The 13412-nt window shown below is 52.1% G+C and overlaps 7 protein-coding genes across 7 annotated transcripts; 4 read left to right on the forward strand and 3 right to left on the reverse strand.

Moving 5' to 3' along the window:
• Window positions 1–428: 428 nt before the first annotated feature.
• J4E90_009884 (uncharacterized protein) lies at window positions 429–2112 on the reverse strand (the record flags this gene model as incomplete). The annotated part of the gene is made up of 4 exons (XM_051439401.1): window positions 429–1268; window positions 1322–1711; window positions 1759–1841; window positions 1890–2112. 4 exons carry the CDS (start codon window positions 2110–2112, stop codon window positions 429–431), a joined length of 1536 nt encoding a protein of 511 aa, XP_051286618.1.
• A 1089-nt stretch (window positions 2113–3201) lies between these two features.
• J4E90_009885 (uncharacterized protein) lies at window positions 3202–3671 on the forward strand (the record flags this gene model as incomplete). The annotated part of the gene is made up of 4 exons (XM_051439402.1): window positions 3202–3237; window positions 3289–3416; window positions 3467–3508; window positions 3560–3671. 4 exons carry the CDS (start codon window positions 3202–3204, stop codon window positions 3669–3671), a joined length of 318 nt encoding a protein of 105 aa, XP_051286619.1.
• A 467-nt stretch (window positions 3672–4138) lies between these two features.
• On the forward strand, window positions 4139–4478 carry J4E90_009886 (uncharacterized protein; the record flags this gene model as incomplete). The annotated part of the gene is made up of 2 exons (XM_051439403.1): window positions 4139–4383; window positions 4439–4478. The coding sequence occupies 2 exons, from the start codon at window positions 4139–4141 to the stop codon at window positions 4476–4478; spliced, it is 285 nt and encodes a 94-aa protein (XP_051286620.1).
• Window positions 4479–5755: 1277 nt separating this feature from the next.
• On the forward strand, window positions 5756–6874 carry J4E90_009887 (uncharacterized protein; the record flags this gene model as incomplete). The annotated part of the gene is made up of 3 exons (XM_051439404.1): window positions 5756–5978; window positions 6034–6690; window positions 6750–6874. The coding sequence occupies 3 exons, from the start codon at window positions 5756–5758 to the stop codon at window positions 6872–6874; spliced, it is 1005 nt and encodes a 334-aa protein (XP_051286621.1).
• Window positions 6875–6975: 101 nt separating this feature from the next.
• Window positions 6976–8680, reverse strand: J4E90_009888 (uncharacterized protein; the record flags this gene model as incomplete). Its single annotated transcript, XM_051439405.1, has 2 exons — window positions 6976–7059; window positions 7115–8680. 2 exons carry the CDS (start codon window positions 8678–8680, stop codon window positions 6976–6978), a joined length of 1650 nt encoding a protein of 549 aa, XP_051286622.1.
• Window positions 8681–9011: 331 nt separating this feature from the next.
• J4E90_009889 (uncharacterized protein) lies at window positions 9012–10171 on the forward strand (the record flags this gene model as incomplete). Its single annotated transcript, XM_051439406.1, has 3 exons — window positions 9012–9075; window positions 9127–10130; window positions 10169–10171. The coding sequence occupies 3 exons, from the start codon at window positions 9012–9014 to the stop codon at window positions 10169–10171; spliced, it is 1071 nt and encodes a 356-aa protein (XP_051286623.1).
• Window positions 10172–10174: 3 nt separating this feature from the next.
• On the reverse strand, window positions 10175–12712 carry J4E90_009890 (uncharacterized protein; the record flags this gene model as incomplete). The annotated part of the gene is made up of 1 exon (XM_051439407.1): window positions 10175–12712. One exon carries the CDS (start codon window positions 12710–12712, stop codon window positions 10175–10177), a length of 2538 nt encoding a protein of 845 aa, XP_051286624.1.
• Window positions 12713–13412: the final 700 nt, after the last annotated feature.

Below are 13412 nucleotides of genomic sequence, written 5' to 3' on the forward strand. Positions count from 1 at the left end.
GGCCGATAGTGATGTGTCGTACGAATGTGCTGCTGAATCCTCGACGGATGATGTGCTGCTGGGATGGGCTGCGATAAAACGTGGTGAGTCGTCGCGCGACGCGCTGCCTGGGTGGCCAAAGCTCGCGATAGACGCTAAGCCTTGTTCGGGCCGATGACGACATGGAACCTTCCAGTATCTCGCCAACTCAGCATCTAGCCACTCACCAGCCTTTACACATGTATTACGAGTAGTTCTGATTGAGACACTAAGGAAAAGCAATTTGAAGAGGGGAACTGTTGTCTCAGCACCTGTACGCGTCGTCATCCAGTGAGGCGACGGGAGAAGGGGGTGGCAAAGAAGTAAAACAGGGGGACCAATCGATGCACAATCCTGCTAATTGTCTCTATATCCAACTCAATACCCTATAATATCCAGTTTCCAAGTCTCTAGATCAAGAATCTGAAACCTCTCTCGGCACCAACCCCAGGGACAGCGTTGATTGCGCCTTCAACGTGTTCTCCACGAGCAAGTTTCTTGTTCAGACGCCCCAGTATAATGCGCATAATGACCGCCATGATAATGGCCAGTGCTGCAGTTGCGCAATCCACACTCAGGGGAACCGTCAAATCCGCCGGACCACTCTTTGGCTGAGGATACATGTAGCTTGCATAAATCGAGCTCGTATTACTGATCGCGTTGATGAAAGCCAGTGCAGCCGCCCTCTTCGCTGGCGGACGAGGCAAAGAGTTGGAGATCCAGGCCAGAGCTACGACATATCCAGTGTATACACCAGGTACCATCAGCATCATGGCGACGTAGCGAGGTGCTGTTGCAGTCGTAGCGGCGGCAAGGATGAAGGCTGCTACGCCGACGCAGAGAGGGAGGACGATGTGGAAGAATCGTTCGCCGGTGCGGTCGGCATGCCAGGCGTTGAGGTAGGTGGTGATGACTGCGAGAACATAAGGTGGCGCTGTCAACAGAAGTGTCTCGATGTTTGGGTATCCTAGCGTCTTGACCACTGTTGGGAAGAAGTTGGTAACACTGGCCGAGGATACGTTCGCTAGAAGCATTATTGTAAGCACCCAAGTCTTGATATCGAGTAACGCAAGCTTCAGGCCGTGGAAGAAGGTTTGCGACTCTGCCGAGACCCAGTCGTCTTCACCGACGTCTTCCTGGAGCCTGTAGACGGCGAGTTGGCGTTCTTCCTCTGTGAGCCAGGAAGTTGTTCGAGGGAAGTTGGGTAGGATCCAGAAGGCGCCGAAGGCAATCGCGACGGTAATGATACCCTGAAGAATCAGCTAACATCCCAGACACCCGGCTCAGCGCGTGCGATACTTACCTCGATTATGAACACCCAACGCCACGCTCTCAAGCCCTGCGTGCCATCCATATTACTTGTGATCCCCGCGGTAATGAGCCCACCGAAGGCACCCGAGATCAAACTCCCAGAGTAAAGAACCGCCGTTCTCAGACCCAGCTCCTTCCTCGTATACCAAGCGCTGAGGTAGAACAGACATCCTGGGAAGTATGCGGCTTCGATGAATCCCAGGAAGAAACGGCACACCACCAGTCCTGCGAAGTTCTGGCATGCAGCAGTCGCACCCGATATGATGCCCCAAATGATCATGCACGTCGGGAGGTAAATGGCTGGTTTTCCAGTTTTGTTGAGGAACAGGTTTGACGGGATCTGCATCAGGATATAGCCGACGAACAGGATGGAGACGGTGGTCTATTCAAGTAAGTGACGAACTTGCTGGTGATTTCAGCATCACATACTTGATACTGTACACTCGTGAGCTCCAGCTCGTCTTGAAGACCTGCTAGGCGAACGGCAGCGATATTGTTCCTATCGAGGTAATCTGAGCATCATTAGTGCTGTCCACTCGCGGCCATCTACCAAGACATACTCATGATATACATCAGGATAATCATCGGCAACAATCTCGTATCGATCTTCCGTCGCATCCTCTTCTCTGCTTCAATCCTTTCCTCGGCACTCATAGCAGCCACCAACGGCGGTGGGACGAGCTTGCGATGCCCATCGACGACCCCATTTCCTGCTTCCAGAGTAGTAGGCGCGATTTTGTCATCCGAGATATGCTCGATCGAAGGTTTTCGGTCGTCGGCCATTGTCGTGCGCGTCGAGCGAACTATGCGATTGTCGGTTCGGCAATGCGATAGCGTCAAGCCAAAATGTGATCAATGTGAAGGCGTAGCGACAAGAGACGACAAGCAACACTGCGGGGCCCCAAGCTTCCACTTATATGAAGCTTGCCCGTACTCCCAAGCATCGACCGGGGTAGCTCGCGCCATGTACATCATTCAACGACTGTCATGCGACGAAGACATACACCAGCCCACACCCATACCATATAGCCGAGGGCCGTTGCCGACAACCGTGCAGGAATGTCGGCCCGCTGTAAAGATCAGCATCTCACGACGACGGAGATTCGCACGCGATTCGTCAATTGCGGTGGCAGTTAGTCGTAGTAATATGCTGATGCAACGGTGTGCATGCGACACGGGCTAGTAGCGTTCGTGTTGGAGGATAAATCGACATGCGGGGTGAAGATCGACCGAAGCGTCATAGTTGGCGCAACGAATCCGGGGTAGCTGAACGGCTTATGGCACGGCAACTGCAACCGACACACCCTTTTCCTTTTCATCACTATTCGCATCGCCGACTTCGCCTATCTCAGGGCTTGTCACTTGCCTTGGCACTTGAGCTAGTAACAAATATTGGTGCGACCAAGAACAGCCCTGCCTTGACTGCTTATTACGCAAGCGACCTAGATCGGGCAGCTACCATGAGCGACAACCCCAATCAACGACTACAAAAGCTCTTATGTAGTCATCACGATGTCCTTTTAAGATAGTCCAATCGAGCTGCACAAGGCGAGTCATATAACAACAAATAAGATGCGCTCGTCGATTGACACATGTCATCGATCGCATTACGTTCGTCTATGCGTCCTTCTATGCTAACAAAGATTCATCCGTGGTCACACCGCAGAAGCGCAAGGTAAAGGCAGGTAAGATACTCGTTGCCTACGCCGGGCTCCGCACCTTCACAAACGGCCAGATATAAGATATCAATTTACCCAAGTAATCTTGAGTTCTCAACTCTACTATCCAACAGCAAATTAAATCGCGATTACAAACAACTACCTCTACTCAGCCGCTCCCGACGCCAGATATCCCAGCAACAATCACAACATCATGCCTGCGGTACCAAAAGACCATTATCTCTGGACTGTAAGAATACAAGTTACACTTAATCGCCGTACCGAGTGCTAATCATGATAGGTCATCGTCCGAGGAAGAGATGGCCCTGCGAACAGCGCGAAAGCAGCGGAGGCCAGGGCCCTAGTCGCGGCAACTGCGGGATGCACCATCGTCAAAGACTTCCACCCTATGGAGGGTCATGGCTTCATGTACGGTAACCACGTCCCTTTCTCGAAGTCTCAAACTAACAGTACTATAGCTACCACATGGCCAATACTGTTGAGTCAAATCCACTTCAAGAGTATGTTGGCTTGGACGCGCGTGCCCAAGTGCAACTGAAGCGCCATCGCAGGTCTGAAGAGTCCATGAGAGAGGAGATCGTAGACGTCTCGGAGTCGCAGGTGGATGAGGGCGCCGAAATTCCTTACATTGCTGCGGACCTGGAACATAGCGACGATGACTAAGAAGCTCGAAGATATACTAAGTATGTGGCTTCCTGGGTGGGAATTTGGGAGTAAGTCGGAGTGTGTCTCGCGACCAGCAGATCGTTTTGGCGCGACCATAGAACTTCGGCTCTCCAGGCCCCATGAATTTGAGCCAGATTTCGTATTAGGCTGCCAGAATCTACTCGGGCGAATGACAGTGATTAGGTATCTAAAAGGTACGGGCTGTGGCTTAGTGCGAACATCAACCACGGTTTTCCAAGAGGCGCAGCCGCGCACCTTCTTCATAAAATCTCTTGCATTATTATACTCATCACCCTTTCCTTTACACCGCTTCTAAAATCCTACTCAGCTGCTCCGTCTATCACCAACTTTATCAAGTAAATACACCCACAGCACACACAGCCATGTTCGACGAAAAGAATACCCTCCTGGTCCATACCACCACCCCAACCCCAAAGCTATCATGGCGTGTTCCAGCTACCAGCATGCGAACACCAGAACAGCAATTCGAGTTGGACCTCGAGGCCGTGAAGAATGACGGTGAACTCGCAAGGATTCAGGCAGAGTCCGACGAAGAGACGAGACGGATTAAGATGGACCTCGTCTTCCTTACCATCAAACTCCTCATCTTCACTGTCGCGGCAGTGTATATTCTGGGGTTTGTTCCAGAAGCACTCGCTACCCGCGCGTCAGAAGTCGAGGCGGTGGTTAATGCTACAAAAGCTGCAAAGTTATGTTTGAGTTTACAAAGGTACCTTTTGCGTGATATACTGATGCCGTCGTAGTATTGTTTCCCAGAAGGGAAGTGCTATACGCAAGAAGTAATAGCATCTTTCGTCGATGATTATTTCTCTGAACACAAGGAGGAGATTGATGAAAAGATTGACCAGGCGATCAGACAATCCATGGGTTTGTAGGTCGTCTCAATTCACGTTGTCGCACCGCGCATGCGTCAACGAACGCATTGTACTCCAGATGAGAGGACGTGAAGCCGCATTTGTGTCTCGGAATCGAGATTGTTCTGCCATTCGGGTGTACGTGGCGCGGTAGGCTTTGGGATCCATGATTGTCTTAGAGTGGTGGGTGCCATTGTCAGGTGAAAGATAATTTGAAGCGATGGGCGAAAGAGTAACGATGACTGAGCTGTTGATACTCGATTTTGCTTCGGAGGGTTTATGGTGACTGCGAGTAGATGGAGGAGGTGGGGGCTTTTGATTCCATGGCTCCCTCTGTTGTTGCTTCAAGTCAAAGACTTCAAAGTTTACATGAAGGACAACTCAACAGACAAACTAAAGGAACTGATCACACCTCTTTCAGCCCCTCCGTCAGCCTTGCCTGGTAGTGGATTTGGCGGTCGGAAGCCGACTTCATGCTGGAAGTAATTACAACCAATTCACATCAGTGTACTCGTTCATCCCTAATTGGTGGTTGTAGGTGAGTGTAGGTCAAAAAGACTTTGCTGCATACATCCCACTGGATGTTGATAAGTAGATGGTCTCTGAGATGATGTAGACTTCTAGCTTCGAAACTCTCCTTCCAAAATGCGATGGTACTTGTAGCCACCGCTAGTGGCGTTGGAATATGAGCTTGGCTCGTTGGACCACTCAGAACCGCATACTCTTTATGGCTCGACGAATGATCATGTACTATTTCATGAGCTTCACGTTGGCCATTGCAGAGCTGTCAAATCCCGTGAGGTTATCTTTGGTAGGACGAGTGGGCGGCCTTGGCTGAGCGCATCTGGTGCGTATTGCGTAGACACACGACTTCATGCACGTATATTCTGAACAACTGTTACCCCGACTGTGCGCATCTTCCAAACATTTGCCCGCCCCGACTTGGCGACGCATCCCGTTTACTAAGCTACATGCTTAAGTCCGATGCATCGTGTAAGCTCAGTCAGCTTTCTTGTGCCCTGCCAAGACAATCGAGTAGCGCAATAGGAAAGAGTAGTAAAGCAACAGCGCTTCGAGCCAAGAAGGCGTAGGAGACCCAATGTATGGCCTTCATGATATCGACGACTGCGGGTATGTGAGGATAGATAAAGCCGCGCATGTTGACAGTATTGTGGTAATTTACGGCGGATCTGTCTACCCCCCAGTATGAAGCTCACTACCATCATTAGCACTGTTGCATTTGCTGTACCAAAGTTCGCGTTCGCGCAATTATCGAATTTCGATGACTGGGAACACGAGCGCATCCAGCTTGACGACGTCTCGATCCACTTTCGATACCACGGCGAAGGACCGCCCGTCTTGCTCGTGCATGGCTTTCCCCAGCACTCGTTGACGTGGCATACCATCGGACCCATCCTAGCGCAAAACTGCATGTCTTCGCACACCATACTTGATGAGAGCATCGAATACTAATATGGAAGCAGACACGGTAATCGCCCCAGACATCCGCGGATGTGGCGACTCGTCCATTACCACTTCCAAGAACTACACCGCTGCAGCCGCGGGCGCAGATCTCAAAGCCATTCTAGACTACCTCAACATCTCATCCACATACGTCTTTGCGCACGACAAAGGTGTGGGGCTAGCGACGTCTCTCGCTATCGAACATTCTTCGCTCGTCAAAGCCATTATTCTTGCCGAATACGTTCTCCCAGGATATGGATATCCTTTGACCGTTCAGAGTCCTAGCTTGTACCAAAACTGGCAGCTCGCATTCTTTGCCGTGCCCGATGCAGCCGGATTCTTCATTCGAGATCGCGAGAAACAGATGTTGAGCTGGTATTTCTTTCACGCGAGTTATGCCGGTACGGCGGCGGTGAGTGAAGACCATCTGCAGCGGTATACGAATGAGATCTCGAAGCCGGGATTTCTGAGGAGCGGTATGGAATACTTCGCGGCGGCGTGGGAGGATGAAGCGTACTTTACTTCCGTGTTTAGCAGTGGGCATAGGTTGCAGATGCCGTTGTTGGCATTGGGTGGTGAGGCGAGCTTTGGGCCTGTGTCGCTCTTGGAAGAAGTTTGGTTGCAGGTTGGCGATGATGTTGTCGCTGAGTTAATTCCAAAGGCTGGGCACTGGATTGGTAAGATCATTTCCTTGGATGGCCTCTTAGCTATCGCAGATAAGCTGACAACGGTGTAGGCGACGAGAATCCAAGCTGGACTGGTAATCGCGCCTTGCGCTTCTTCGAGGCAGCCGGGGAGGTGAGCAGCATTGATCTGTCCTATCTCAAAGACCTAGTGACTCTGCAAGGTGGTACCATCTGATGAAAGGCGATAGCAATATTTCAAGATCGCGATACGGCATAGGAGGAGTTTGAAGAACAGGTAGAGGGATCGTTGGGTATCGCGCTAAGGAGGCATTGGTATCATGTACTAGGGCTTCCTTCAAGCCCACTGCGACGGCGAAAGTCTTGTAACCAGTTCGGGTTGTCTGCTACTGTTTGGTTCCACTATCGTAGATGTTAGCATTTGTCTGGTATATAATGGGTCATTTCGCTTCCTCACCGCATCATCCGCATCTTGGTATAGCAACCTCCGCGACTCGCGTTGAAACATCTCATCCGTCGGTATAATACCCGACAACATCTGCTGTCTCGCAAATCGACTAAGATGGCGCGTCAAAACCTTCGCAAAGTCGTAATCGTGCTGTGTAGAAAGGTTTCGCAGAGCCTCCAAAGAGTCCTCAAAAGCTTGATGTTCTGGAGTCTGGGTAGCCTCTTTCGGAGACTCCTGGACTGGTTCTTCTTCCCGTTGATACTCTTCCCGTTGAATCTGCGATATCATCTGCTTTGTATGGTCGATGGATCCGGGGTTCGTGGCAGAGAAGGGTACAACGGTCTTCGCTTGTTCGGCAAGTAGGTAGGGCGGAAACGCGTTGATGACACGGGCAGCGACAGCTGGTTCGAAATCGTGATCCCCTTTCCAATCGGCCATGGTTTTGCCCTCTTTGAAATGTGCGGCGAGGTGGTCTGCTCTCTCATCCCAGCTACTTAGATTGGTGTTGCATATACCACAGCGACATTTTACTGGCAGAGTCTCAAGTTTCCAGTCGTCGATGAGAGGTAGTGTTTCGAGTCCGTGGACTAGACGAAGGTGCTGTGTGAGGTGATCTTTGCGGTGGAAAATGCGCGGGCTGTTATTGCCGTCCGTGCATGCCGCATGATTGTGTTTCTGCAGATGCTGGGGTGTTGGATCCAGTGCACTACAGTAGGCGCAGTGTACTCTACCCGTAAGAGGTAGCACCACGGAAGCTCCGTGCGGCGTGCACATCCAGCTTTCGAGGTTTAGATGCAGCGATATCTCGTGTCGCTTCCAGTCGTACTTGTGCTTGAAGGTGTCGCAGCAGAAGGTACACTTGAATATACGATCCGGGTCCAGCATATTGCCCCTGACTCTTCCTTTGCTTCTTGTCTTGGCTTGACTGCGACGCTTCGATTGCGACGTGGCGGAGCGGCTCGAATTCGCGGATCGTAATGAGGATTCGCTTGCAGCGCTATCCAAACTGGTGGTAGAGGAAGGGCCGCGATACTTGCGGAATGCGTCGCCGCTGGAAGGCCGACTGATACGTGGTGAGTGGCCTATGGGTCTGTCCTCCAAGGCATGGTAGATGGCCGACAGAGATGCGGCCTCGTCTTCAGGCGGCGAGTTCCGCCAGCGCTGAATGGCCAGTGACTGACCCTCTTCGTGTCGAGGACTTCCACTCGGTATCACCATCGGGCTGACAGTGCCCGTTGATCTTCGCTTAAAGTACTTGCTTCGACGGCGAGGGAGTGTGTGATGACGCTGCGGCTGTGGGCGCTCGTGAAACTCAGTCGGCTGGTACGCGTCGAATGGATAATTTGGCGAAGTCATACCACTCAGCGGTTGCAATGTGTCTTCTAACGTAAAGTCGTGGAAGTTTGGGTCGACTGCCAAGTCGTCGTCGATGCTGAATGCGGCAGGAGCATCAGATGCAGCGTTAGCCGCATCCTGGCTGACATCTGTAGCGAGGAAGTTGTCGAACCACGAGGGGTCAATCGTATCTTCATTCCACGATTGAAAGTTCCAGTCGTTCACTTGTTGATGGTCCATGGCTCCAGAAGTCGCGAGTGTTGCTTTGGCGATGACGAGGATGGCTGGAATTGGATGTAGAATGAAGGCGTCAGCCCGAAGTCGGCGCCGCTACCGATGCAACCTTTACCAAGTGATCGCGTATAGATCCAGGTTAGCAAGCGAATGCAGTACACCGCAAAGAACCTCGGGCTGTCTCTGGCCGACTGCTAGATATTGCGAGGCATGCAAGGCGTAGGGCGTGAGGTGGGGCGAACTTCAGAACGCGCTAGCCCCGCGATCTAGACAATTCTTCTCTCTAGCGCAACAGGACCGGATGTTCACGACGCGACATAACGTGACCTGCAACACCATGGAAGACGAGAACGATAAAGCCGTCGCGGAGCAACACGAGCAAGTGCTAGAAGGTGTTTTCGGTAGGTGATCTCATCGTCTCCCGCCCACACCTTGTTACTAACTCTACATAGCCGTGGTGAAGCCTGCGAATGTCTCTTCAGCAGACGTACTTCTCAAACTCCAGTCAACATTCGCTTCATCCGCTACCTTTGCGCCACTCCTCAAACACCAGCCCAAACGTACCAGCAAATCCTCCGACCAAGTATTTCGCCTAGGTCATGGCGGCACGCTCGATCCCCTGGCCTCCGGCGTGCTCATCGTAGGCATCGGACGTGGCACAAGATCGCTCTCACAGTACCTAGCATGTGACAAAAGCTACGACACCACCATTCTATTCGGTATGAGTACCGACAGCTACGACTGTACTGGAACTATGAAGACAAGAGCAGACGCCTCGCACGTGACTCGTCAGCTTGTCGAGGAACAGCTGCCCAACTTTCTCGGGACGATTCAGCAAGTTCCACCCGTGTACTCTGCGCTGAAGATCAACGGCATCAAGGCTTGCGAGTATGTGCGGCAGGGCAAGGAGTTGCCTCGCGCTTTGGAAAGTAGGGAGATGCAAGTGAAGAGGTGTGACCTACTGGAATGGTATGATGCGGGTCAGCATGACTTCGCCTTCCCCGGCGAGGAGAAACCGGCTCCAGCACCTGCGGCACGGATTAGATTGACGGTATGTTCTGGCTTCTACGTTCGCAGCTTTGCGCACGATCTAGGTGTCGCTTGCGGTACCGTTTCGCACATGGCCGCGCTGAAGCGGGAAGTGCAAGCCAATTTCGTACTCCAGCCTTCTCCGTTTCCGGAGGATACCGCTGCGATCCCGTATGATGATTTGGATGCTGGTGAATCTGTCTGGGGTCCGAAGCTCAGACCACAGCTCGAGGAGTGGGTCGCGGCCAATCCAGTCAACCAAGGACATGTCAACGGGCGAGAAGGAAGCACGAAGAGGAAGATGGCACAAGACGGAGAAGCAAAGCCCAGACAGAGGTTCCGCGGAGAATGGGTTGCTGAAACGAAGAGAGAGAGGATTAAGCAGCAAGGTGGCAAGTACAAGGGGAAATGGGGACGGAAGCCCGAGGTTGAAGCAGCTATTCGGCATTTCACGCAGGATATCAGTAAGTATCAATGATACAGCGGCGCCCCATAACTCCTCAGCAAACCCAACCACTCCGAACTCCTATCCGTCAACTCGCAGCACTCGAGCATAGTCCATGTTCCCAACTCGCCGCACGGCTGCGCCTTGCTGTTCAAGACCAAACTCCTGCCATCCACCACGCCGTTCTGGAGTAACTTCTCCATACCGATGTAGTTGTCTTTGCGAATCGCCGACAAAATCGCCGAAAGCCTGGGTCGCTGCAACGCATATCCAACATCCCATTGGATCACCATGTCGATGAGCTCAAGATACTGGGTTTGAACTTCTGGTTTGGTGGGGGGAGTGCAGTGGAGGAGCATGTCGTATATGGGTGGTAGAGCAGCGATTTGTTCGCGCAGGGCTGCTGCAGAGATGGCGTTGAGAAGGACGCGCACTGCATCCTTGTTGGAGCCCTTTATGGCGTAGCTCAAGGCGTCGTATGTTAGTTCTGGGGCGAGGCCGATCATCTCTTCGAGCATTGTAGTGTTGGTCGGACTGTTTTGGTACGCCGCGAATTGCAGTACATTCATATTTTCGAAAGCTGGGTCGCGGGGATGTGCGCCTGCTCTGAGGAGTACACGAGCTGTTTCCAGAGAGTCCAGTGCGAGGGCAGTGGCTAGTGGTAAAGCTTTGGTCTCCTTTTTGTTTCGTCGAAAGGAGAGTTCATCTCGTACCAAACTGCCTTTGGTCTGCAAGATGAGTTCGACAGCCTGCGCAGCATCTGCGGAGATCGCACGGCTGAGCGCTGTCCTTGGGCCCAGATCTGTGGCTGACCGTTGCGTGAGACATAGATTGAAGCCTCTGTCGATCAGTAGTCTTAGTATACGAAGTGCGTCTTCCGGTCGTTTCTCCCAGGTTTCTTTCGTCAATGCGTTAATTGGTGATACGAGTCTTGTAAGCTTTTCTTGATGCAACAAAACATCGTCTTCTTTCTCGTAGTCCCTCGGCATGCCTTTCATGCTCAACATCTCTTCCACCGCATCTGCCCATCCGGCACGGATGAAGCAAGACAGAACAGAGTACTCGTACGTCGTCTGCCACGGGCGATTTGTGACACCAGCGTTCTTTGTTTCGCTCTTGTTGTCGAATGCCCCGGCAACGAAAGCTGTGGGGTCGAAGTTCTGATGTTGCATGACGAGTTTCAGGGTACTCATACCGCGATCGACATTCTTCCATTTCGATAGGCCATCAAGGAAGCTAGTCTTCGTAACTCGAACCTGTACTTCGTTCCAATAGTGCTGCGCGTCATACATCTCTCTTGGCCATTGCTCGACCATTGGGTTTGCGCCATGATGTACAAGACAATCGATGAGGTCTGCGTGTCCCTTATAGGCAGCCGCCAAGAGCGCGCGATCCATTGGAGTGTAGTCTTCTCTGTTCGTTGCCTCTCCGTAAGTGGCACCCTCTCTCAAAAGATAGTCGACCACTCTGGCTCGTCCGTTCATGGTAGCTTTCGCTAAGGCCTCGTGCTTCACCTTCTTCAATTTACCAGTTGATCGATAAATAGGATCAGCTCCCATACTGATGACTGCCCTGACCAGTGAAATACTACCCTCTGCAGCAGCTTCTTCGAGGATATCGGTCAGGTCGTTTTGTGATGGACTACTAGCTGGATTTGGCGTAGTAGCCGCTCTTTTGAGTAGGAAGCTCTTCTTGAAAGGAGATGCACCCTTCCGGTCTGATGGCGGCTCCTTCCTGCTCAGTCTGCGCAGTATCTCAGCTCGAGCATCGCTGAGACTCATGTCGGATGCCTCACTCTGTATACTTTGCGTGGTGGATATAGAGATATTTCTTCGTGATGACTGATCTAGACCGCCAGGTATATCTGGCAATACGGATGAGCCCATACTAGAGCTGCGATTACCATTCGCCATGTAGCCAGTGCTCACGCGCTCAGAGATGCCATGGACGACCTTCAGTGGCTGTGGTGTCGAAGTGGAAGGCGAAGGATGATCAAAAGCGATATACATGGATTGTATCCTGTCTGACAGACCATCTTCAGTGATATCGCTGCTTCCCCAGGACATCGGAGGAGTAGAAGGGACTGTTGATGCATGTCTCAGAAATCGTAAAGGCTGTGGTGGAGAAGACTTCGACGCGCGTTGTGGGAATTGTGGCCGAACAGCTTGCGAGCCTTCGCTTCCTGGAGGTCGGGAGGATCCATCGGTTGGTGGCTCGGAAAAGGGCTCCATTTGAGGGTTATGCGATAGTAGTGGTCCTTCGCGCATTGGTGAGAAGACGTTGCCAGACTCGAGAGATATGCCATCGGCTGTGAGTGGCTGCATAGCGATACTGGCCCCAGACCCAGTAATGGAAGATGCCAACGGAGGACTTGCTGTCTCCTGCCGCTGTTGCGGGACTCTGTGAGTATGGTTCAGATAAGTGACATTCTCGTCAGCCTTCCCTGTTATTGTTGGAGATATCGACGGGTGGGGCGCAAGGTATTCGAAGGATGGTCCGCCATAGAAGTTGCCGTACTCAGCAAAGCCGTCTGCATATCGCTGCTCTTCTTGCTGCACCGCCATTGTTTCTTAAGCTCTTTGTTCGAGATTGATGTAGCTGTATTGGCTGCGATGAAGCGCTGCCAGGTGGTGAGGGATGCTAGGGGAGCGCGGGGTAAAAGTGTTCCCGGCATTGATGTTTGATTGCTTGTCAGCATGCTTTAATCCAGCCTTGTCACTAGAAGTGACATTTCAGGCGTTCATTACTACCGGGTGGAAGACTGGCTTCCGAGACCCTGACAAAGGCGCAGGCGGGCTGTGGTGCCGGCGCACGGAAAGCCGTCCAACACAGGGATCATGGCCGCAAAGGGGCGTTCATCGCAGCCTCTGAAGGACTTTGGCTGGGAGTGCGAGATGAGCATGCGGTATAAGCGAATTAGGTTCGTGAACGCAGCACGTGGGCGGAGAACTTCGGGATGCTCTCAATTCGGCTGCCATAGATGTCGCGTCAACGTTCTGTTCCGCCGCTCGTCGTTTGTGAACTTCTCTCTTGTCGTGGGGAGCATTGTCAACATGCCGTAGCGCCGATATGAAAAGTGATCGGTGGGTGTTTCTTTGTTCTCAGGTTGCCAAGCTAGGAGTGCCTCAGCCCTGCATGGAGAACCGATATCCCGAAGCCTACATCCACCACTCTTATCTCGATCGTTTAGATGCCATAGCCGCGGAAAATTTAGTCATCAGAACCTTCCAAGCCACTGCTGAGTCGTTAATTGCTTACCCATCC

Source organism: Alternaria incomplexa, assembly GCF_024043165.1.
Source record: "Alternaria incomplexa strain BMP 0042 chromosome Unknown scaffold_18, whole genome shotgun sequence".
Classification (NCBI taxonomy): domain Eukaryota; kingdom Fungi; phylum Ascomycota; class Dothideomycetes; order Pleosporales; family Pleosporaceae; genus Alternaria; species Alternaria incomplexa.